Source organism: Haliotis cracherodii, unplaced genomic scaffold, assembly GCF_022045235.1.
Source record: "Haliotis cracherodii isolate W230 unplaced genomic scaffold, xgHalCrac1.p SCAF_8, whole genome shotgun sequence".
Lineage (NCBI taxonomy): Eukaryota > Metazoa > Mollusca > Gastropoda > Lepetellida > Haliotidae > Haliotis > Haliotis cracherodii.
In genome coordinates this window covers 1,645,685-1,670,486 of record NW_027266341.1, presented here as the reverse complement: position 1 = coordinate 1,670,486, position 24,802 = coordinate 1,645,685, and the positions used below count along the sequence as shown (strand labels likewise).

At 42.0% G+C, this 24,802-nt stretch overlaps 1 protein-coding gene across 4 annotated transcripts in view; it reads right to left on the bottom strand.

Moving 5' to 3' along the window:
- Positions 1–24,802, bottom strand: part of LOC139450500 (F-BAR and double SH3 domains protein 2-like) — a 144,582-nt gene that overhangs the window by 50,485 nt on the left and 69,295 nt on the right. For 3 of the 4 annotated variants that reach the window (XM_071232225.1, XM_071232227.1, XM_071232226.1), the window contains exon 4: positions 9,224–9,309. In XM_071232225.1, the coding sequence (XP_071088326.1) occupies positions 9,224–9,309 (86 nt within the window). Of the gene's footprint in view, positions 1–9,223; positions 9,310–19,936; positions 20,441–24,802 lie in introns of those variants that run through there. The other variant, XM_071232228.1, reaches the window with a different exon arrangement.

The following is a 24,802-nucleotide window of genomic DNA, read 5'->3' as shown; positions in this document are numbered from 1 at the left end:
AATGCCCCTGATTATAGTGCCCCAGGTTATAATGTCCATTGGTTATAATGCCCCTGGTCATAATGGCCCTGGTTAAACTGCCCCTGATCATAGTGCCCCTGTTTATAATGCCCCTGGTCATAATGCCCCTGATTATAGTGCCCCAGGTTATAATGCCCATTGGTTATAATGCCCCTGGTCACAATGGCCCTGGTTAAACTGCCCCTGGTTATAGTGCCCCTGTTTATAATGCCCCTGGTTATAGTGCCCCTGGCCATAATGCCCCTGGTTTTAATGCCAATGTTTTTCAGACCAAATGTTCCAATTTCCTGGTTATAATGTCATTTTTTTTCCATTTTGACAACAAATTGGCAATTGAGATAACTCCACCTTCTAAAAAAGTAAACTAATTGCAATGATCTCTGATGTTTTCACAGCTAATCCCCACACAGAGTTGATGTGAAGACTCACACCATCAATGTCTCCACGCAAACACTACAACATGGAGGCGATGAGGAGCGACGGCTTTTGAGCATTGCTCAAACTTGATTGACACACTGACACAATTATCAGCTGGTTCGAGGCAGATTAATGTCAATGACTTCTACTTATAAAACTCATATTATTTGTCCACTCTTGGCAAGTGGCAAGTATAACATTGGATGTGTCGTGGTTCTTATCTAATCTTCAGATATCATGTCAGTAAGGTCGGGTTTTCACCTCCCTGGTTATAATGCCAAGTTCTGCTGAATGACATATATATACACAAAATTACTGATGTATACAATGGTTTCAAAACCAAACATATCTTATGACACCAAATTGAACATAAAGTGTTTACATAATGCATGATACACATCCATCCATCCATCCATCCATGCACCCATCCATCCATCCACATATTCATCCATCCACATATCCATCCAGCCAGCCAGCCCCCCCCTCAACCCACCTATCAACCCACCTATCAATCCACTCACCCATCAATCCATCCATCCATAGATCAATCCATAGATCCATGCATCCAGCCAACTAACCCACCTATAACTCACCCACCCACTTACCCACCCACCCATCCATCCATCCATCCACCCACCCACTCACTCACTCATCCATCCATCCATCCATCCATCCATCCATAGATCCATCCATCCATCCATAGATCCATCCATCCAGCCAACCACCCACCTATAACTCACACACCCATCCATCCATCCATCCACTCATCCATCCATAGATCCATCCATCCAGCCAACCACCCACCTATCCATCCGTCCATAGATCCATCCATAGATCCATCCACCCACTCACCCACCCACCCATCCATCTACCCACTCACCCACCTATCCATGCACCCACCCACCCATCCATCCATCCACCATAGGTGGGTGGTTGGCTGGATGGATGGATCTATGGATGGATATCCATAGATCCATCCAGCCAGCCAACCACCCACCTATCCATCCATCCACCCACTCACCCATCCACCCGTCAAACCACCCATCAACCCACCCACCCATCCATCCATCCATCCATCCACCCACTCACCCACCTATCCATCCACCCACCCACCCACCCATCCATCCATCCATCCATAGATCCATCCATCCATAGATCCATCCATCCAGCCAACCACCCACCTATCCATCCATCCATGCACTCACCCACCCACCCATCCATCCACCCACCGACTCACCCACCCACGACCCATCCATCCATCCATCCATGCACTCACCCACCCACCCATCCATCCACCCACCCACCGACTCACCCACCCACCCACGACCCATCCATCCATCCATCCATCCATGCTGCTTTTTGGAAAATTCAGGCAATATCAGAAGGGCAACAAGAATGGGCTTCACATATATCATGTGGGGAGTCAAACCAGGGAGCCCAGAATAAGGAAGGCTTTAACCACTCGGCCACACCACCATCATATTTAAATGAGGAGTGTTGGGTACAAAACATTGATATTTCTACCTTGTCTGAGGAAAGTTATTGGGTAGAATCTGCACTACCAGCACTGCTCACATTACACCCAGGCAGTTAAGAATCTAACAGTTTTCTTGAGTAGACAACGTAGACAAATATACCTCCTCCGACCTTAAGATAAAAGCTTTCTTAACATAGAAACACAGACAATTCCATTTGTACAATCACAGATACAAAATTAATGTCCAGCAGATAAAACCCATTCAACTGGAGACAAAGGCTTCCCTATACCCACTAATGTGCCAGCTAACGTGATCGACTACACCTCTACGGCTTCAGTACACGATGTGATGAATTTCTTGAGATGCTGTTGCTGGATTGTGCGGGATGACATGGGTTTCCATGGTATTTATGAAGGCAATACAAGCAGTGCACACCAATTGGATCAGCTGTGGGGCTGAACACACAGCTTGATGGGTCTATAGACGCTAGTGACTGATTTCATCACGTCCTGCGACACTATTGACAACCTAACTCTCACCGAGAACACCCTGGATCACAGCGGGGGCACTCGGCCAGCATTAATTTGCTTATTTATCTAACTGTCCATCGATATTTCTAATCAAGAGGATGCAGCAATAAAAAGATATCGACCGAACAGGACATTCAATAACTTTTTGCAAAACCAAACAAATATACATCTCTGAGAATTCATCTGAAAGCTTCAAACATGGAGGCCATGCATCAGGGAATGTACTCCGACCTGTCTGAACTTTGTGATGAGGCTTTGCTGACAACTGTGAAAATATATCACCACTGCTTCCAGATGTAATACAAGATAAACAAACTTATTCATTCATTATGATTAATCACAATTACGATGGAGCCCGAATGATTTTGTTTGCTTGCAGTCCCAGTGTCAAGCTAACATTGCCAGGGTTATCTACATATCGAGTGGTACCCACACAACATCAATACATCCTGGATCAACACCACTGTATCGGCTGCAGTAACACAGCCGTAGTTGATTGTGATAGCAAACATGTACATGTTGGTCGTAATGGGAGGGGCTACTATTAACTAAGTGGGGTTGGGTAGTCTAGTGGTTGAGGTGTTTGCTCATCACACCAAAGGATACAATGTGTAAAGCCAATTACTGGAGTGAGTGAGTTGGGTTTGACGCTGCTTTTAACTGTATTCCAGTTATATCACGGCGTGTCAGCTTAATGTGGGAGGAAAACCCGAAGTGATGCAGGTCTGAGACGTTTACCACTTTGGTGAAACCCACGAGCACGGGTATGGTGCTGACAAACCTAGAAACATAATCGGGGTGAACTTTGATTCGAACCCACAATCATAGGTTTCTGGCGTGCCCAAGGGATGCTACATCAAATTGCGACCCTTTAGCGGCTGGGCGACCTGTGCCCCCAAGAGAAAAAGGAACCACACTCACTCACTCACTCGAAACTCGATCTGGGTGGTGCAGTGGGTGTGGCTTCTGATACATTGGGTAGAGGGATAGAGGAGCACCTATACTACTCAAAAGAAGTTAAGGATCACCGATTCTTTCATAATGGTACAGTTAATCTGTCATGACATGAGAGATTAGCTATAGTAATATGAAAGAATCAGGTGATCCTTAACTTCTTTTGAGTAGTATATATTTTACAACACAAGACTTCTACAGGCAGATGACCAATGTGCAATGAAGAATTAATCGCATTATTCTACAACATTCATTGGCTACAAACCATAAAACCCAAACCTATAAACCAATCTCTTCCTTAACTACTTACCTCCAAAACAAACTTTCCAGATCAAAAACAAAAACTGCTGGAGATTTCAGGCTACAAGATGGCAGCCCCCACGAAACCACCACTTGGGTTTCATTTCACAGAGCAAAAAGGTTTTTGTAGCTTCATGGCCAGTATTTTCTTGTACTTATCAATATCCCAGCAATATGATGGTGGCTTGTAAATACTTTTTAGCCTCATATCATGGAAACAAAGACCTTATTCCTCCCTCGAAAACTGACAAGGATCATGACAACTGATTGAAAAAGTAGAAACTATTTAAAAAATGTAGTAAAAATAGAAATTGTGCAAAGCAGGAAGTTATTGCAATTGACAGATACTATATTCCATCAACTCTTTTCTAACAACTGCATGAGAAAAACGATTTACTAGATCAATGGAAGGTGAACATAACATAAAAAAAACAGAGCAAAAATCGAAACTGTGCATGGCAAAATGTTTTTGCAATTGATAGATGCTACTTTCCTACAACTACTCTCAGAGAACCACACAAGAAAAATAAATTTAGAGGTCCAGGCATAAAACCATTAGTCATCCACAGATGTTTGCAGTCATGGTGTGATGATCTGGCTGCTGGTTGGTTGGTTGGTTTGTTGTTTAACGCCGCACTCAGCAATATTCCAGCTATATGACGGTGGTCTGTAAATAATCGAGTCTGGACCAGACAATCCACTGATTGACATCATGAGCATCCATCCACGCAATTGGGATCGATGACATGCATCAACCAAGTCAGCGAGCCTGACCACCCGATCCCGTTAGTCGCCTTTTACGACAAGCATAGTTGCCTTTTATGGCAAGCATGGGTTGCTGAAGACCAATTCTACCCTGGATCTTCACGGGTCTGGCTGCATGTGAGTGAGTGAGTGAGTGAGTGAGTGAGTGAACAACAATCAGACCAGGAAGTGGTTGACACTGTGTGTATCAACCCCACACTGAAGGATGACACATTAATTCAGTCACAAATTTGACGTATCTTTTGGCTGTTCCTAAAAGTACTTTCCATACAACCATTCAGGACATGCACAGATACATGATAAACCATCAGATCCTCCCCCAGAGGAAATACGAGCCCTGTCCCCACGCACTGCATCATGAAAACCAAGGGATGCTTTGGGGAAAGTCGTCTTTAGCCACTGTCCTCAACATGCATCACCACCCTACACACAATGAAGTTTGTGTTCATGAAAACTCAATTTCACTGTGCAATCCCTAACATGCCACGTCCCATTTAGCTCGTCCTCAAACTATTACATCGCCTGACATATATTAATCTAATTAAATTCATGTGGTTTATTTTTTAGTAATTTCATCAATATTTAAAATGATGGTTTGAATTTTCTAACACAGAGAGAAGACTCACCAGCAGTTAATAAAATCTTAATAAGACCTGAATGTTTTTTGTTATTCCAGTCTAAGCTCTGAGGCATCAAAGGACTGGTAATCAATCCAGAACCTTTTTGGATTTAAATGAAATTTTAACTATTGATGGTGGGGTCTGATAAGCTGAACTCCTGTCTGCAAGTTCCGCCACAGGACACAAACATTCAAGAACACAATGTAGGATGATGGGAGTCCGTTTATTTTCAGAATTCTCTTCAGATAAAGATGGACACTAATCGTCAGAGACTTGCTGTTTGGGATGAAGGATATTGTGGAATATGACCATGGCGGTGACAACCCCACGGTGCATGTTTGACACAGAAGGTATGGATGTTCAGCAGCTCCCTTGATACCACGTCTCCTGCTGACGGCTGAGTCAGAGCAGTGAGTGACTGTTGTTTTATGTCTGATCAGTATTCCAGCTGTATCACAGAACCCTCGATTTAACTGAGTCACAGGCCAGGCAACCAGTCATCAACATCCAACATTATCGGGGTACGTAACGATGTCGGGAGCAGCATCAATGGAACTTTTCATCCTCCAATACATCTGCTAGATGTACATCATCCAGTGTCTATCTGCTGATATATACGTCTGATATCCCGTCTCCGTCTGCTGGTTATATAGATCTGATATCCCATCTTCATCTGCTGGTTATATAGATCTGATATCCCATCTTCATCTGCTGGTTATATAGATCTGATATCCCATCTGCTGGTTATCTAGATCTGATATCCCATCTGCTGGTTATCTAGATCTCATATCCCATCTTCATCTGCTGGTTATCTAGATGTGATATCCCTTCTCCATCTGCAGGTTATATAGATCTGATATCCCATCTTCATCTGCTGGTTATATAGATCTGATATCCCATCTTCATCTGCTGGTTATCTAGATCTGATATCCCATCTTCATCTGCTGGTTATCTAGATCTGATATCCCATCTTCATCTGCTGGTTATATAGATCTGATATCCCATCTTCATCTGCTGGTTATATAGATCTGATATCCCATCTTCATCTGCTGGTTATCTAGATCTGATATCCCATCTTCATCTGCTGGTTATATAGATCTCATATCCCATCTTCATCTGCTGGTTATATAGATCTGATATCCCTTCTCCATCTGCTGGTTATCTAGATCTGATATCCCATCTTCATCTGCTGGTTATATAGATCTGATATCCCATCTTCATCTGCTGGTTATATAGATCTGATATCCCTTCTCCATCTGCAGGTTATATAGATCTCATATCCCATCTTCATCTGCTGGTTATATAGATCTGATATCCCGTCTCCGTCTGCTGGTTATATAGATCTGATATCCCATCTTCATCTGCTGGTTATATAGATCTGATATCCCATCTCCATCTGCAGGTTATATAGATCTGATATCCCATCTTCATCTGCTGGTTATCTAGATCTGATATCCCATCTTCATCTGCTGGTTATCTAGATCTGATATCCCATCTTCATCTGCTGGTTATCTAGATCTGATATCCCATCTGCTGGTTATCTAGATCTGATATCCCATCTTCATCTGCTGGTTATCTAGATCTGATATCCAATCTTCATCTGCTGGTTATCTAGATCTGATATCCCATCTGCTTGTTATCTAGATCTCATATCCCATCTGCTTGTTATCTAGATCTCATATCCCATCTTCATCTGCTGGTTATCTAGATCTGATATCCCTTCTCCATCTGCAGGTTATATAGATCTCATATCCCATCTTCATCTGCTGGTTATATAGATCTGATATCCCATCTTCATCTGCTGGTTATCTAGATCTGATATCCCATCTTCATCTGCTGGTTATCTAGATCTGATATCCCATCTTCATCTGCTGGTTATATAGATCTGATATCCCATCTTCATCTGCTGGTTATCTAGATCTGATATCCCATCTTCATCTGCTGGTTATATAGATCTGATATCCCATCTTCATCTGCTGGTTATATAGATCTGATATCCCATCTGCTGGTTATATAGATCTGATATCCCATCTGCAGGTTATATAGATCTGATATCCCATCTTCATCTGCTGGTTATATAGAACTGATATCCCATCTTCATCTGCTGGTTAAATAGATCTGATATCCCATCTGCTGGTTATATAGATCTGATATCCCATCTGCAGGTTATATAGATCTGATATCCCATCTTCATCTGCTGGTTATATAGATCTGATATCCCATCTTCATCTGCTGGTTATATAGATCTGATATCCCATCTTCATCTGCTGGTTATATAGATCTGATATCCCATCTTCATCTGCAGGTTATATAGATCTGATATCCCATCTTCATCTGCAGGTTATATAGATCTGATATCCCATCTTCATCTGCTGGTTATATAGATCTGATATCCCATCTTCATCTGCTGGTTATATAGATCTGATATCCCATCTGCTGGTTGAATATTTCACATTTCTTACCCACAGGGTTACAAATAACCGAGTTCATAAAAATCGTATGTGTACTTGTGCAATTATCAATTCATATCACCAGTTCATTGTTTAGGTCATCCGAATCTTTTTGTGACGTAGGGTCGGAATGAAGTCACACTACAGTCGAGGGTGACTAGAAATGACTCAATAAATGAAGATTCTTGAGGTATTTCAATAATTGTGGTTTTCCTAAGACTGTGATTGTGATCAGTGCATTTATAATGGGCAATTTAGGAAATTATCATACTAGCATTTGTGTCACACTGATTTTACAAAACTTGTGTAAGAATGCATGTATTTACCTTGCTCTCACTCAGAAATACAAGAATTCTGACACTCGTATCGTATAATCGTTATGCTACACATGCTTGTACAACAATCTCTATATATCCTTCCAGTATCTGTTCCATGATAGCCAATGTTCTGCTTGTTCTTATTCTTGTTGTTGCCTGTTCCAGGAATGGTGGTTGCCGACATGTACTTCATCCCAGGCTTAACATGAAATCAATCCCCCTGGCAGGTGCTTCATCTCAGAGACCGCATCATTTAGTCGATAGTTCCGCGAGTCAGCATCTTACAGGTCTTTAACCAGTATGCATTGTCCTGTCACATAACCAACTCAGTCTCTCATATCATACTACTGGGAAAAAGAAGAGCTGTCATCCTTGTATGCATCAATATATCTTTGATTCCAAAATGTCAGGTAGATGTACAAAAACAGGATAGCTTACATTGTTTTGTGCTTCAGTAACTTATGGGTTGTGCTTTTCACCTGTTATCAGGTGGGGCACCAATTATGTGAAATCTGGTACACACTGCTCGTCATACTTCCAGTGTCCTACTGTGGCGTACGTCATACATTCTCATAATCAAGGAAGGGACATCGACTTGAGTTCTTCTACTGACTACTATACATTGTTTTGAAGATGTTTTCAAGATGTTTACTGATGTTATGGCAGGTGTGCCCCGGAAACAACATGATGCTCTCAGCTACCATTCTTGGTGGGTATTTTTAAAAATTGAATATAGAGAAAAACATGCAAAACAAAAAAAACCTTTAGCCAGCACATAAAGGAACTAATACATCAATGACTCAGAGGCAAAAGAGACTGGAAGCAAATGAGGATAACGAGATCATTTCCTGATTCGTGTTTAATTTCTGAACAAACGGAAAACTCAGGATAATAAGCAGTGGTGTGAAACAGTGGGGTGGCCAACATGGCCAGCAGGTGCTTGACCAGAACGAGCTAGTGACGAGATGACGGCAAGGATGAGGACACCTACCTTCCGTCCGAATAGCTGAGAGCATTAAGGGAACACAGCCTCAAATGTTAATGTTATCTCACATGTCACATGTCACATGTCACATCACAAAAACAGAAATACAGTTACAAAGGTTATTTTGCATATTAATCCTCAATTCAAACAAACAACATTGACTTTTCTTATAAGCAAAATATAAATATACTTGGATTTTCTTTCAATGATACATGTTTTTGTTAATTTACAAAGCACATTCTTGAATGACTTTCAGTGATTTTTTTTTGTTTACAGCATGAGAGGAAGTTAATGTGATAGGTACTCAGTACAGGCATTGGTAGTTAAAACAAGGAACAACACTGTGCTGGTGAAACCGCCATCTGCGACAAAGGGAGACAACTTACTTGTGTTCCAGTCCATCCTCACTGATGATGTCAGGCTGTGACGGGAATTCCCTCTTGAGCAGTTGACTCGACAGCTTCAACAGTCCCTGGAACAACAGAACCATCTGTCAGTTCGTTTGTTTGTTTAATGCACTCAGTAATATTCTACCTATATGATGGCAATCTGTAAATAATCGAGTCTGGACCCGACAATCCAGTGATTGACATGATGAGCATCAACCTACGCAACTGGGATATGATGACATGCATCAACCAAGTCAGCGAGCCTCACCACACGATCCCGTAAGTGGCCACTTACGGCAAGCATGGGTTGCTGAAGACCAATTCTAACCCGGGTCTTCACAGGTGTAGAACCATCTAGTGTCGGGAGTTATGGCTGTAGTTACGGCTGTAGTTACGGCTGTAGTTACGTCTGTAGCAATACAGGGCTTCACAACTCGAGGGCCCCTTTCAGTCATAGGACACCAGGTGTCAGTGGACACCCAATCATCCCCAAAGACCAGTTAGTTCATTAAACACTGTTTGCTGTGAACATTTGACAAAGCAGACAGGGTCTACCATCAATATAGGTGCCATGTCAGGAGTCAAACTCCAACTATATTCAGATTGAGTGGACACAGATCCACTGGGCTTTCCAACCACAGTTAATAACAACAGATGAAGAGACTGAAACTACGAGATTGATAAGTGTCACACCCATGATAGGAGTAGAAGGAGAACAAACATACTTAGACCATGAATTTAAAATAATATTTTCTGTTGCTTGATACAAAAGGTCACAAGCTGTCGTGGCTCTGTCGTACTGCCATTTGATCACATGGAGTGTATTACCACTCCGCTGTTGACACACTGAAGTTTTGTGTACTGCCGAGCATTAAACGTGATATTAATCTGTACTATAAGTAGCATAGAGTATGCACACATGAATTATTTATGGATAACATCTTCTTTATTGTTTGTGCAACATTTCAGGGCCACTTGCTGCCCTTTCATTAGTAAACTCTGTAGGATAGAGTACTGATGTCGGTACAGTATCAGCACATAAAGGTAAGATTAGGTATATCCATGAGACATCGAGTCACCGGTACTCCACGGATTCGTCTAACTGACTCCAGTTTACAACATGGACACAATGTCGTGTTGCTCGTCACAGCGTGGTCAATGTCGTGTTGCTTGTCACGGCGTGGTCAATGTCGTGTTGCTCGTCACGGCGTGGTCAATGTCGTGTTGCTCATCATGGCGTGGTCAATGTCGTGTTGCTCGTCACGGCGTGGTCAATGTCGTGTTGCTCATCATGGCGTGGTCAGTGTCGTGTTGCTTGTCACGGCGTGGTCATATATGACCTCCTTCAGTATTCACGAGTTGTCACATCACGACCTTCTTATCACGATCTAGCACAGCCTCTCGAAGAGAACACATAACTAGCAATATTGAGCAATGTGTGTATCTGTAACAGTTACGTTACATAAATGAATACCGTGTATGGCCGCAGATAAGCCAACCCCATAGATAAGCCGAGGTATTAACTTGACCATTGAAATATGAAAGAACATGATGTGACCCGTATATAAGCCGAAGCAGGAAGTGAAAGGCACAGACACACCGCGAAGTCGGACTGCAAGACTGTACCGGTACTTGCAGATATTCAATAATATAAGAGCAAAAACGTTGTAATTATATTAAAAAAGTCATTATTATTTCTGATAAAGATTTAATAAAACAGGTATCCAGTCCCCACATGTGGGAAGCTGTTTCTGTTGTCTTTGTTAACCTCATAATGATCATTATGTTGCCATCACCTACTCCCTACTGTTATGTATTATATGGAGACGTGTATTGAGACGTAGTGACTTGTTATGTATTATATGGAGACGTGTATTGAGACGTAGTGACTTGTTATGTATTATATGGAGACGTGTATTGAGACGTAGTGACTTGTTATGTATTATATGGAGACGTGTATTGAGACGTAGTGACTTGTTATGTATTATATGGAGACGTGTATTGAGACGTAGTGACTTGTTATGTATTATATGGAGACGTGTATTGAGACGTAGTGACTTGTTATGTATTATATGGAGACGTGTATTGAGACGTAGTGACTTGTTATGTCCGTCGGTTCCTTCCTACACTCTCACCCTCTATATTCAGAGGTTTTCCTCCCAACTTATTTATCTTTCAATCAATGCATGAATGTCGTAAATTTGTTCAGGTGGAAAATTAAAGTATTCTAGAATGCTTCGAAGGTTTTACATTCCAACACAAGCTGACGACCACCCCATATAGATGGTGGACAGAGATAGTCCTGTCACCACCAGGTAGTGACACACACCACACGGGGGTGGAGAGGGGGGTGGAGAGGGGGATGGAGGCGTCTACAGCTACTGACTTCTGTTCCTGTGTCATGAGGTTCACAGTAGTCATTTGTTCCTACCATTGTGTCTGTGTGTCATATTGTGTCATTTTGTCTTTGTCAGTGAATATTCCTCCCATTGTTCTATGTCATATTGTGTCATTTTGTGTTTGTCAATGAACATTCCTCCCATTGTTCTATGTCATACTGTGTTATTGTGTCATAATGTTTGTCAGTGAATGTCCCTCCCATTGTTCTATGTCATATTGTGTCAAATTGTTATTTTGTGTTTGTCAATGAATATTCCTCCCATTGTCCTATAACATATTATGTCATATGGTGTCATTTTGTGTCTGTCAGTGACTGTTTTAGTATACATTCAACTGTACAGGTGTAACATCAAGACTGCACTGGTGTCATTAGCCAATCACATCCAACAGTCAGGATATGCTCTATCATACAAACATGTAGTCGCACTACAGTGACTGGCCTCACATAAACACACTGAACACGACAATCATTGAGGCATTACAACCAGCAGAAGGAAAATGACAGTATGCCAGGCATCCTCTTAATAACTGACAATATCCCCATCCTCGTCAACAGTGCATTATCAGTGACGAAGGAAAGGTCAAGCAAAGCCTGGAGCCGTCTCAACAAGACATGACCTTCTTCCCCACCAGCGGGTGATAAATGACCTCATCCTTCGTCTTCAAACATCGACTTCTGACCTTACCTGTAATCGATACAGGTGTCATGTGTCCCTATGTCTGTACAGAGGCAACACTCATCACCCCGGTGCATGTCTGAGAAGGACCGTCTCTACTTAACACCAAGACTTAAATCTACAAATACACTTAACCTGTGAGACTCAATGCAATCACTGACACAGCATCTCGACCACACAATAGGCCAAGAACTGCTTAATCACTATCACAATTCACTTCATCATCATCATCATCATCACAACATCACCCTCATCACAAGTTGTCACTCCCCACATCAGCATCATGGTACACTCAACCAACACAACCACAAGGGGAGTCATCATGTCCTCTTTTCACCAGACACATCAAATGCTTGGGGCAACTATTGGGGCATTTCACCCATGGTAGTAGTATTGTGAAAAACACTATTAAACAGCATTGGGATGGTTAAAAACACTATTGAATAGTATTGTGATTATCAAAACCACAATTCAAAAGCACTGTAATATATGCCAGGTACCCCTTACTTTGATCTCACAATATAGATTTGCTGCCTTTAGTAAACATATCTCTAAACATAGCTATCATTTGCATTACGTCTATTATACCTATCAATGGTCCAGACAGACCGTGAACAAATGCAGTGTATTGATTGTTCCATCAGTCGTTACATTTGGAAAACAAACCACCACTGCAGTTAATGATCATTTCAGGAAATATCTTTTCATCGTTGAAAAGTTTCTGAAGTTGCTTTCGTTAACTCAGTGAGTGAGTGAGTGAGTGAGTGAGTGAGTGAGTGAGTGAGTGAGTGAGTGAGTGAGTGAGTGAGTGAGTGAGTGAGTGAGTGAGTGAGTGAGTGGTCAACTTGAACAACTGCCAGATTGGGTTACTTAAACAAGTACAACTAACCAGAGCCTAACCCTAACCCTAACCCATGAAGATGAATATTCATAAGATATGTTCTGAATACTTTATGAGCTGATACCAAGTCGTTAATACAGGTAATTACTGCAGGTACAAAATATATACACACCTGTTCTATGTGGTTAAAGCAGGTGGTATTGAACCATATTACTGATTCCCGGTTTCCATGGAAACAGTCTGGCTATTGAACTTGATTTACATTTGGTTTGTATTACATAAGCAGATACCTTGGAACAGTGCGTAATCAAGTCGAGTCAGTGACTGGCCTGTAGATAACACAAGTTGACTGTATGTTATTGTGTGCCTCAGTCAACATTTCATGCATACAATGATGGCCTGTAAACTAGACCAGCCAGTGACTGAAAGAATGAGCATTGTTGTCCATGGCCTGTAAATAATCAAGTCTAGACCACCCAGTGACTGAAAGAATGAGCATTGTTAACATTAGCAGGGTCACCCATGGGTGTTTTCAGGAACCAACTTTTACTTTAGAAATGATAAAGGAAATTGCATGGGATATTGGGGAGGGGTGCCTACAGCATGGGATAAGGGGGATCTACTCTGTCCTGACTTCCATGAGCTGCTGATACATGTGGTGGCCTAAGTAGAGATGCATGTTGGAGGTCCCTGGACAGCCTATTCCATAACACCCAGAGACAGCACAATCAAACACAATCAAACTAACGACCACATTTCTGGAACTAGCACTGGACTTGTTACACCCAGTATTTCACATAGTGCTTGTCATATCCTGTGTCTGTCACTGCAGCCCCAGCAATCATAACACAACAACATTCTCATTCTGTTTCCACCTACGTGATCCTGAGGTTTTCTCCCACACAATCCTGATTGTCCACTACCTGGTGATGATTGTGTTTAGGTATGACCTACCCAGGCCAACAATTAGGTATCACCTACCCAGGCCAACAATTAAGTTGACCTACCCGGGCCAACAATTAGGTATGACCTACCCAGGCCAACAATTAGGTTGACCTACCCGGGCCAACAATTAGGTATGACCTACCCAGGCCAACAATTAGGTATGACCTACACAGGCCAAATATTAGGTATGAGCTACCCGGGCCAACAATTAGGTTGACCTACCCGGGCCAACAATTAGGTATGACCTACCCAGGCCAACAATTAGGGATGACCTACCCAGGCCAACAATTAGGTATGACCTACCCAGGCCAACAATTAGATATGACCTACCCAGGCCAACAATTAGGTATGACCTACCCAGGCCAACAATTAGATATGACCTACCCAGGCCAACAATTAGATATCACCTACCCAGGCCAACAATTAGATATGACCTACCCAGGCCAACAATTAGATATGACCTACCCAGGCCAACAATTAGATATGACCTACCCAGGCCAACAATTAGGTATGACCTACCCAGGCCAACAATTACATATGACCTACCCAGGCCAACATTTAGATATGACCTACCCAGGCCAACAATTAGATATGATCTACCCAGGCCAACATTTAGATATGATCTACACAGGCCAACATTTAGATATGACCTTCCTAGGCCAACATTAGCTGTGTCATGCTGTGGGGTTTTCCTCGAGAATCAGTACTAACTGTGTTGACTGTTTAGGTATGACCTACCCAGGCCAACATTAACTGGGTCATGCTGTTGGGTTTTCCTCAAGAATCAGTACTAACTGTGTTGACTGTTTAGGTATGACCTACCCAGGCCAACATTAACTGGGTCATGCTGTTGGGTTTTCCTCAAGAATCAGTACTAACTGTGTTGACTGTTTAGGTATGACCTACCAAGGCCAACATTAAGCTGTGGTGTTTTCAGGAACCAACTTTGCTTTAGAAATGACAAAGGATAAATCATCATATGTTCTGCTAAACAATTAGTTTTGTATTTGCCATGGACAAGAAACTATCAGTACCCCAGCAACCCTCCCGACCTGAACTGGCAACTGGTTGTCTGCTCCAGGAAGGTGTTGAGAGAACCCAGCCAACATGTCCTGCCTCCCACAATACATGTCGACATTCATCAAACAAATTGAATTAAAATTTTAACACTGCAGGATGCAACCAACAACTGTGTCTTAGCCTTGCCTAATTTAATCACTTGACTGCCCCTCCCAGATAAGCCACCAAGGCCTCCCAACCTGGAACCATGGCACCTCCTTACCACATCCCCCTCACACTGTGTCCTTATTAAGATGATCCTTAACAAGATGTAGAGTTACGTCCTGCCTTTCACTGCACTTCTACCGACACTCAAACTCCTCACAAATGTTTACAACATGAAAATCTATATTTATTTCTTAAACACTTTTATCTGCCTGTAAATTGAGCAAATCTGGCTCCTTGGAGGGTAACTGCTGCCAAACGATTCCCAACCAAATCTTTGAATTTCATTCCTCTTGATAGTCATCCAATAAAAACTATTTCCTGCTCTTCAATAAAATGGGAAAGAGATTTGAAAGTCAGAGGTCATTGGTTGCATCTCGTTTCCGTGTTGTCTTACAGGGCGATGGGTTCTCAGACTGTCACACGCGATAACACAGACCGTTTCTTGTACAATACAGTCGCTTTCAGTGCAACTAAATATATCCCAACTGATGAACTCATGTTACAAAAACAAAACAAAACAAAACATGAATAATGCCCCCATACTATTCAGCACTTTGGAATTTGAATTCATCTCCATTTACAACAACCAAAAACGATTATTTCACACATACTGGTTTCTAGACCTGCACCATGACTGTGGAATATATATTTTTTAGGCATTTTTTTTACTAAAAGCCTAGGCAATTCTGAATTCTGAAAACAGCAGAAGAGGAAAGGTTCTTTTGAAAATTTTGAAAATTATTTTCAAAGACATGTTTTCTTTGACTTAGTGTTAGTCTAACTTGTTTCATGTATTTCAAATAATCAAATCATGTTATAAATACTGCTGCCTCTGATAGAGACTGAAACAAATAGATCTGAAAAATTCCTGAGTAAGTCAACAATTCTTCAGGAAGTTTCAGTTGAAGAGATCTCTTTCGCAAAACATGAAAACACAAAAGAAAAACGTAAATCTTAAAATATTTCAGAGACTAAAAGTAGTGGAATGGTGGAGCAAGGTCGGGGTACGTCAGTGCCGATTCCACCGTGCCGATTCCTAATGTTGGCAACTGACATAGAGGCAAGTACTCCAGAACATGCACGTGTGTTTAAATGCTTACTGGTGAAATGAGGGAGTGCTCACACTTACTCGTCAACATCCCTCACATACAGCTGAATTCAGAGTGTTTCAAATTACCACAGGGACTACGGGTTCATTACGAATCAATTTAGGCCAAAAAAGCTGTTGCTCCTATGACGTCACTCTACTCTACCTCCGTCTCTGCAACCTTCCCTACTGTGGCAAACATTGAAATCATTCAAAGCCAACCAAATCAGCGTTCCAAACAGCTGGCTGAACAAATTCTGGTCAACTCTCTTTGTCCAGTGTTTGTTCTTGAAACATAAAGTTCACACAGTTGTTTTTATTAATATTTACAGAAATCTATAAATATCCATGTAAAAATCCTAATATCCCATAAATTCCTCGTAAGATTCCAACATGTTTTCGTTTATCCTGTTTGTAAACACACTGAAAAACTGTCTTCCCTAGTTGCAACAGAACTAGGCCATCTGTATGTTATCTGATCAATAGCACAAGTCAACACTAATTACAACTATTAACTGGCAGCTTCACCGTCCAGCGTACTGCAGACTGCATACAGCAGAGAGATGCAGCATCAGCTACTAGGTACCGACCATGTTAACTGACATATTCACTGTATACACAAATACACAAGGTACTGACATATTCATTGTATACACAAGGTATTGACATATTCACTGTATACACAAGGTATTGACATATTCACTGTATACACAAGGTACTGACCATAATTCACCATGACATACTGTCCGTATACACTGAGATGTACTGCCAATATACACCAGGAGATACTGTCCGTATACACTGAGATGTACTGCCAATATACACCAGGAGATACTGTCTGTATACACTGATATGTACTGACCATATACACCAGGAGATACTGTCCATATACACTGAGATGTACTGCCAATATACACCAGGAGATACTGTCCGTATACACTGATATGTACTGACCATATACACCAGGAGATACTGTCTGTATACACTGAGATATACTGCCCATATACACCAGGAGATACTGTCTGTATACACTGATATGTACTGACCATATACACCAGGAGATACTGTCCATATACACTGAGATATACTGCCCATATACACCAGGAGATACTGTCCGTATACACTGAGATGTACTGCCCACATACACCAGGAGATACTGTCTGTATACACTAAGATGTATTGCCCATATACACCATGAGATATTGTCCACATACACTGAGATGTACTGCCCATATACACCAGGAGATATTGTCTATATACACTAAGATGTATTGCCAATATACACCAGGAGATACTGTCTGTATACACTGAGATGTACTGCCCATGTCCACCAGGAGATACCGTCCATATACACTGAGATGTACTGCCCATATACACCATGACATACTGTCTGTATACACTGAGATGTACTGCCCATATACACCATGACATACTGTCTGTATACACTGAGATGTACTGCCCATATACACCATGACATACTGTCTGTATACACTGAGATGTACTGCCCATATACACCAGGAGATACTGTCTGTATACACTGAGATGTACTGCCAATATACACCAGGAGATACTGTCTGTATACACTGAGATGTACTGCCCATATACATCATGACATACTGTCTGTATACACTGAGATGTACTGCCCATATACACCATGACATACTGTCTGTATACACTGAGATATACTGCCCATATACACCAGGAGATACTGTCCGTATACACTGATATGTACTGACCATATACACCAGGAGATACTGTCTGTATACACTGAGATATACTGCCCATATACACCAGGAGATACTGTCTGTATACACTGATATGTACTGACCATATACACCAGGAGATACTGTCCATATACACTGAGATATACTGCCCATATACACCAGGAGATACTGTCCGTATACACTGAGATGTACTGCCCACATACACCAGGAGATACTGTCTGTATACACTAAGATGTATTGCCCATATACACCATGAGATATTGTCCACATACACTGAGATGTACTGCCCATATACACCAGGAGATATTGTCTATATACACTAAGATGTATTGCCAATATACACCAGGAGATACTGTCTGTATACACTGAGATGTACTGCCCATGTCCACCAGGAGATACCGTCCATATACACTGAGATGTACTGCCCATATACACCATGACATACTGTCTGTATACACTGAGATGTACTGCCCATATACACCATGACATACTGTCTGTATACACTGAGATGTACTGCCCATATACACCATGACATACTGTCTGTATACACTGAGATGTACTGCCCATATACACCAGGAGATACTGTCTGTATACACTGAGATGTACTGCCAATATACACCAGGAGATACTGTCTGTATACACTGAGATGTACTGCCCATATACATCATGACATACTGTCTGTATACACTGAGATGTACTGCCCATATACACCATGAGATATTGTCTGTATACACTAAGATGTATTGCCCATATTCACCATGAGAAACTGTCACTAGACCCGTGAAGATTCCGGGGTAGAATAGGTGTTCAGCAACCCATGCTTGCCATAAAAGGCGACTATGCTTGTCGTAAAAGGCAACTAATGGGATCGGGTGGTCAGGCTCACTGACTTGGTTGATGCATGTCATTGATCCCAATTGCATGGATCGATGCTCATGATATCAGTCACTGGATTGTCTGGTCCAGACTCGATTATTACTCGATACTCGGACGTCATATAGCTGGAATATTGCTGAGTGCGGCGTTAAACAACAAACCAACCAACCGTATACACTGAGATGTACTGCCCATATACACCAGGTTATGCTGTCTGTATACACTGAGATGTATTGCCCATATTCACCATGAGTGACTGTCCGTATGCACTGAGATGTACTGCACATATTCACTGGGGACATCAATAGTAATATCACCTTACAGCTGTAACCCTACAAGACACGGAAGTCATCATGCCATATTAAATGTGACATGACTCATGACTTGATATCCTCAGAGACAGATCTGGAGACAAGACATATGGGTGTCGAAGACAATTTGGTCTTTGTGGAGGATTTTTCTGTGACAGATCAACCTAATAATGGGCATTTGTAGAGAAGTCCATCAGAACAGAGGATGCTGTGCATACAGCTGTCAGACACTAAAGGCTTATCAATAACCATACATACACAAGGGAGCTCCAGGAACACAACAGTCCATACAGCCATACCTTATTTCTGATGTGTGTGGTTACAAATCAGAGGACATACGCAGTTGATCAATGTCAAGTTACTGCACTGCTAAAGATCATTTGACAGGGCTGGAATTACTTCTCACTCCAAAGCTCTGTTCAGATAGGTTGAGGGAATCAGAGTTCACGTTATCAGACATTCCCACCTCACAGTTTGGCAATGGCCAGACCCATCCTGTAGAGGAGTTTTAATTCCAGATTCATGCAAGGTACAACGAGGCAAGCTTTGATGCTGAGCACCAGTATGCCATATCCTTCCAACTCTCTCAACTATGTTATTTTTAAAAGCAAATCCTACTCACTGTTCCTTGAACACCAAGCATTAATCCACACAGGAGGAACCACTCTATCTCCTTCCTATCCTCCATAATCGTTACATTGTGGACATGAAATAATCTTGATCAATCTCTGAGTATTCTCAGTTTCTGTCTTATCCTGGCCAAATACGTTTCACTTGTTTGTTTGTTTGTTTGTTTATTTGTTGTTTAACGCCGCACTCAGCAATATTCCAGCTATGTGACATCGGTCTGTAAATAATCAAGTCTGGACCAGACAATCCAGTGATTGACTTCATGAGCATCGATCCAAGCAATTACGCTCTACCTATCCCACTACAGCTACCATCAGTCTCAGGCTGTATTCTAGCCAGTATGTGTCTATCTATCCCACTACAGCTACCATCAGTCTCAGACTGTATTCTAGCCAGTATGTGTCTATCTATCCCACTACAGCTACCATCAGTCTCAGACTGTATTCTAGCCAGTATGTGTCTGTCTATCCCACTACAGCTACCATCAGTCTCAGACTGTATTCTAGCCAGTATGTGTCTATCCCACTACAGCCTCCCCGAGTTCCTGTTGCCCACTGCAAGTATATTACCGGCCTCTTGACTCCGACTTGTTTATCCCATTAAACACCACTGAAGGAAAAGTCATTTTGTTCATAAATCAAGACTGAATCAGAGGCAAAACATAGTTTTCCTCCATCACAGCGTTCCGGCTGCACTAGGCAAACAGGACTGACTTCACTGCCGAGACCGATGGGAGAAAATTGCAAGTCAGTCCTCACTGATTTGAGCTGACTGAGATCTAACAAATATATAGAAAAGTTCTTAAACAGAATTCAATCAGGATTTTGAAATTTAATATTTGTGATTGCAATATTTTGATGTTAAACAGCTCAAAGGCAGCTTTACCATGCTTTCGTTAGAAGCAATAATAATCGTGCTTACACAGTTGGTCGTGATTGAGCATTTCTTCAAGCCCATGTTATTGATGGTCCTGTCGTGGAAACAGCTGATAATGTCACTCTGACACAGCTCTGGCCACAAAAACATCACCTGTCATAAATCTTAACAAATCATCCCTGTGGTATCCATGTTTTTAATAATGATGCTCAAACCTCGGACCAGAATGGGCCTTTTCCCTTGATAGACATTCTTCAAACTGGTTAGGATCACAATAAAGTTCTTCAGTCAAACTGGCATTATGGTTCGACCATTTGAACAACACTACAATCTGTGTTTTGCTAAACCAAAGTCATTGAAGTTCATTCTAAATAGGCTCATTTTGCTCAAGGAAAGAAAGGCAGTTGTCAGGCAAAGCCAGTGAAAGTAATTGGAAACACTGTACAGAGGCTGGAGATCAAACAGTGGGACTGAGGCAGGAATGGTGGAAATAGGTGAACAGACGGCCACCACAGAGGGAGTAGAACTGCAGGGCATCATTAGCCAGGACAGGAATAAACCATGGTCGGTCGCATCAGTGTTGGGCCTAGATGTATCAGACATGTTCTGTGACATCAGTGTTGGGCCTAGATGTATCGGACATGGTCGGTCGCATCAGTGTTGGGCCTAGATGTATCAGACATGTTCTGTGACATCAGTGTTGGGCCTAGATGTATCGGACATGGTCGGTCGCATCAGTGTTGGGCCTAGATGTATCGGACATCGTCGGTCCCATCAGAGTTGGGCCTAGATGTATCAGACATGTTCTGTGACATCAGTGTTGGGCCTAGATGTATCGGACATGGTTGGTCGCATCAGTGTTGGGCCTAGATGTATCGGACATCGTCGGTCCCATCAGAGTTGGGCCTAGATGTATCAGACATGTTCTGTCACACCAGAGTTTGGCCCAGATGTACCGGACATGGTCGGTCGCATCAGTGTTGGGCCTAGATGTATCGGACATGGTCGGTCCCATCAGAGTTGGGCCTAGATGTATCAGACATGTTCTGTGACACCAGAGTTTGGCCCAGATGTATCAGACATGTTCTGTCACACCAGAGTTTGGCCCAGATGTACCGGACAAATTCTATCACATCATCTTCAGGACACACTGTAGCTAACAAAAGATTATGACCCCAGTTCTGTTAACCAAACAATTATCAAAAATTAACTTAAAAATCTTAGAACAATTGTGCGTTTTTTTAAAAAAAGTATCCAAGGGAAAGCTGACAGAATAACACTTAAGCCATGAAGAGCGGATGACATGTACTAAGTATCAGCAACCTACAAATGCTTGATACTTTCTTCAGGCTATGACCTTGACAATGACCTTGACACTTGACATGATATATGAATATATCCAAACAATTCCCTTGGGACACAACAAACACAAATATGAGATCCCTGACACATGGTTGCCCAGAAGTGGTTTTCAAAGCCGGCCAGAACTTTAAAATGTTTATATTCACACCAATACATAACAGTCTACAGCAACATGACCAGAATCTCTCTTCCATCACCAGCTCCATGATTGTATTGACAAGCATAGTATTTGTGCTTCTATTGGTTCTGCAGTACCAATATTAATCAATATAATTATACAGTAATCAGTGCACTAGCACAGCCCCTAGTCCAAACCTTCAGGCCTCAGGGGAGAGACTTAAGTCCAAGTCAGCCAGCGATAACACAACATTATTCCACACTCACACTAAATGTTGAACAAAGTCACAAAAAAACTTAATTTTAATCCCGAGTTATTGCATTTTCAACACCACAGATAAATCCTCAATGCTGATTATTGGCGAAGACTTACAGTTCTTATGCCAACCACTTTAGGAATTACAAGTTTATTGATGAGTCCGCCCCCATGGGACAAGCTGTTGATCAGGAGGCTACCTGTCTGGCTGCGGAATAGTATTGATATTACCCTTCCAATTATCGATAATCCATGGTAATTTCATACAGGGTCTATGTTTATCCCACAGGTGGCTCCCCCTATGAACATGAACAATATATCAATCACTGAGATTGTATATAATCACATTCCTTAAGCCATCTCACAAAACAGACTTGGCAACCATGGCTCTGACTATGTGCGAGTCCAACATGGCTTACATCAGAAACTGAAGTAAGGGCTATCACGTACTGATAACAGATGGCTTCTGGTTCTTTTCAATAACTGATGTACGTTTCAGCCAGTTCCTGCACACTCAACGGAGGAGCGAGACGATGCTGTAACAGGGCACAGCTGTGATCATGGCCGACCTTCAAGAGTGCACTTACCATACACTGGGACTCTCAAACACACAGCTGGGGAATCAGGACGCATATCACACCTGTGTCAAGGGATAACTAGAAAGGGGATTATGTGGACACAATGGAGGCCAGGTGTTTGTGGATTAAGCCAGTGGGGACTACAGGACAGGAGAAATGTTCCGATGCCGTTGTCCGTCTAAAGCTGTCAGGATCAGGTTGTTGTGAAGAGAGACTTGACTGAACATTTACCATCACTCATGATATCAACCACTGGTTTGCCAGGCCCAAACTCAGACTATTTACAGGCTGTCTTCATCCAGCTGGAACATTGCTGACTTCAGCAGGAACCCACATTCACTCACTCCCTCACCCACACATGACCTGTCTTCATGAGGATCAGGTGGTTACAGTGTGCTGAATGTGTGAAATCATATACCAAAAGTATGGCCCCGTGAAGATCCGGGGTAGAATACGTCTTCAGCAACTCATGCTTGCCATAAAAGGTGACTATGCTTGTCATAAGTGGGGATTAATGGGATCGGGTGGTCACACTCACTGATTTGGTTAATACATGTCATCGTAACCCAATCACGTAGATCGATGGTCATGATGTCAATCACTGGATTGTCTGGTCCAGATTTGATTATTTACATAGAGCTGGAATATTGCTGGTTGCAGTGTTAAACAACAAACATGCAAACAAACAAAAACCAAAGTATTGCTGTCAACCTATGGTAAATGTGGCCTAGTCTCCATTGTTTACAGACCACTTTAGCAGGAGTATTGCTAACAGTGGCATAAAACAACATTCATTCACATAATGGATGAGTGAGGTGCCACTATCATGACTGCAGTGATGGGTCTATGTTCAGACTTTCAACCACATGGTTACCAATAGCAACACTGGATACTACAGAGCAAAGTTACAAATACATGTTCAGTTGTCATGTGAACTACAGCACATTTGATAAGCACAAGACTAATGTCTGAAGCAAACAGTGAAGGAAGCGCTTCTCTGTTATGGAAACCTCTCAAGCGACACTAAACAGAACATGTTCCTTAACTCGGCACATTGTTTAACACATCAGTATCACTGCACTCCAGTTGATACACTGTCAATATTTCCCCACCACTTGAATGTTACGGCACTTAACTCCCATCACCATACCACTTAACAGAAAAGATGGCAACCCACTTTCTGATTGGACAATATGCTGTCATTTGCTCCCTTACTGCTCAACAAGCTGTCATCCTCTGCTCTCATTGGTCAGAGGAGATGTCCAATCAGTGACAAGCTGACTGCTGTGTCTGATGTGTACTATATCACTGTCAAGTTTCTCCATCTCCCCCTGTGCTGTGTCTGTGTATCACATCCCAGCATCTCAAGATTGCATCCCGCCTGGCATTAATTGCCCAGGTCATTCCTAATAGCATGTACACAGATGGAAGATAAAAAATCTACACTCTATAGAATTGTTCATATTAACAAATTTACATGTTTACAACAAGCGGATATGAGACATCATTACAGCTTTTTGTAATACAAGGTAAAGAAAATTATATATCCAGTCTTTATTCATTGCATGGCAAGAACAGTTAATGAAATGTCAAATTGGGATACATTCTCATGTTAATATACAACATCCTTTCTGTAATCCAAACTGACTATTTAAGTAGAGACGTAAAA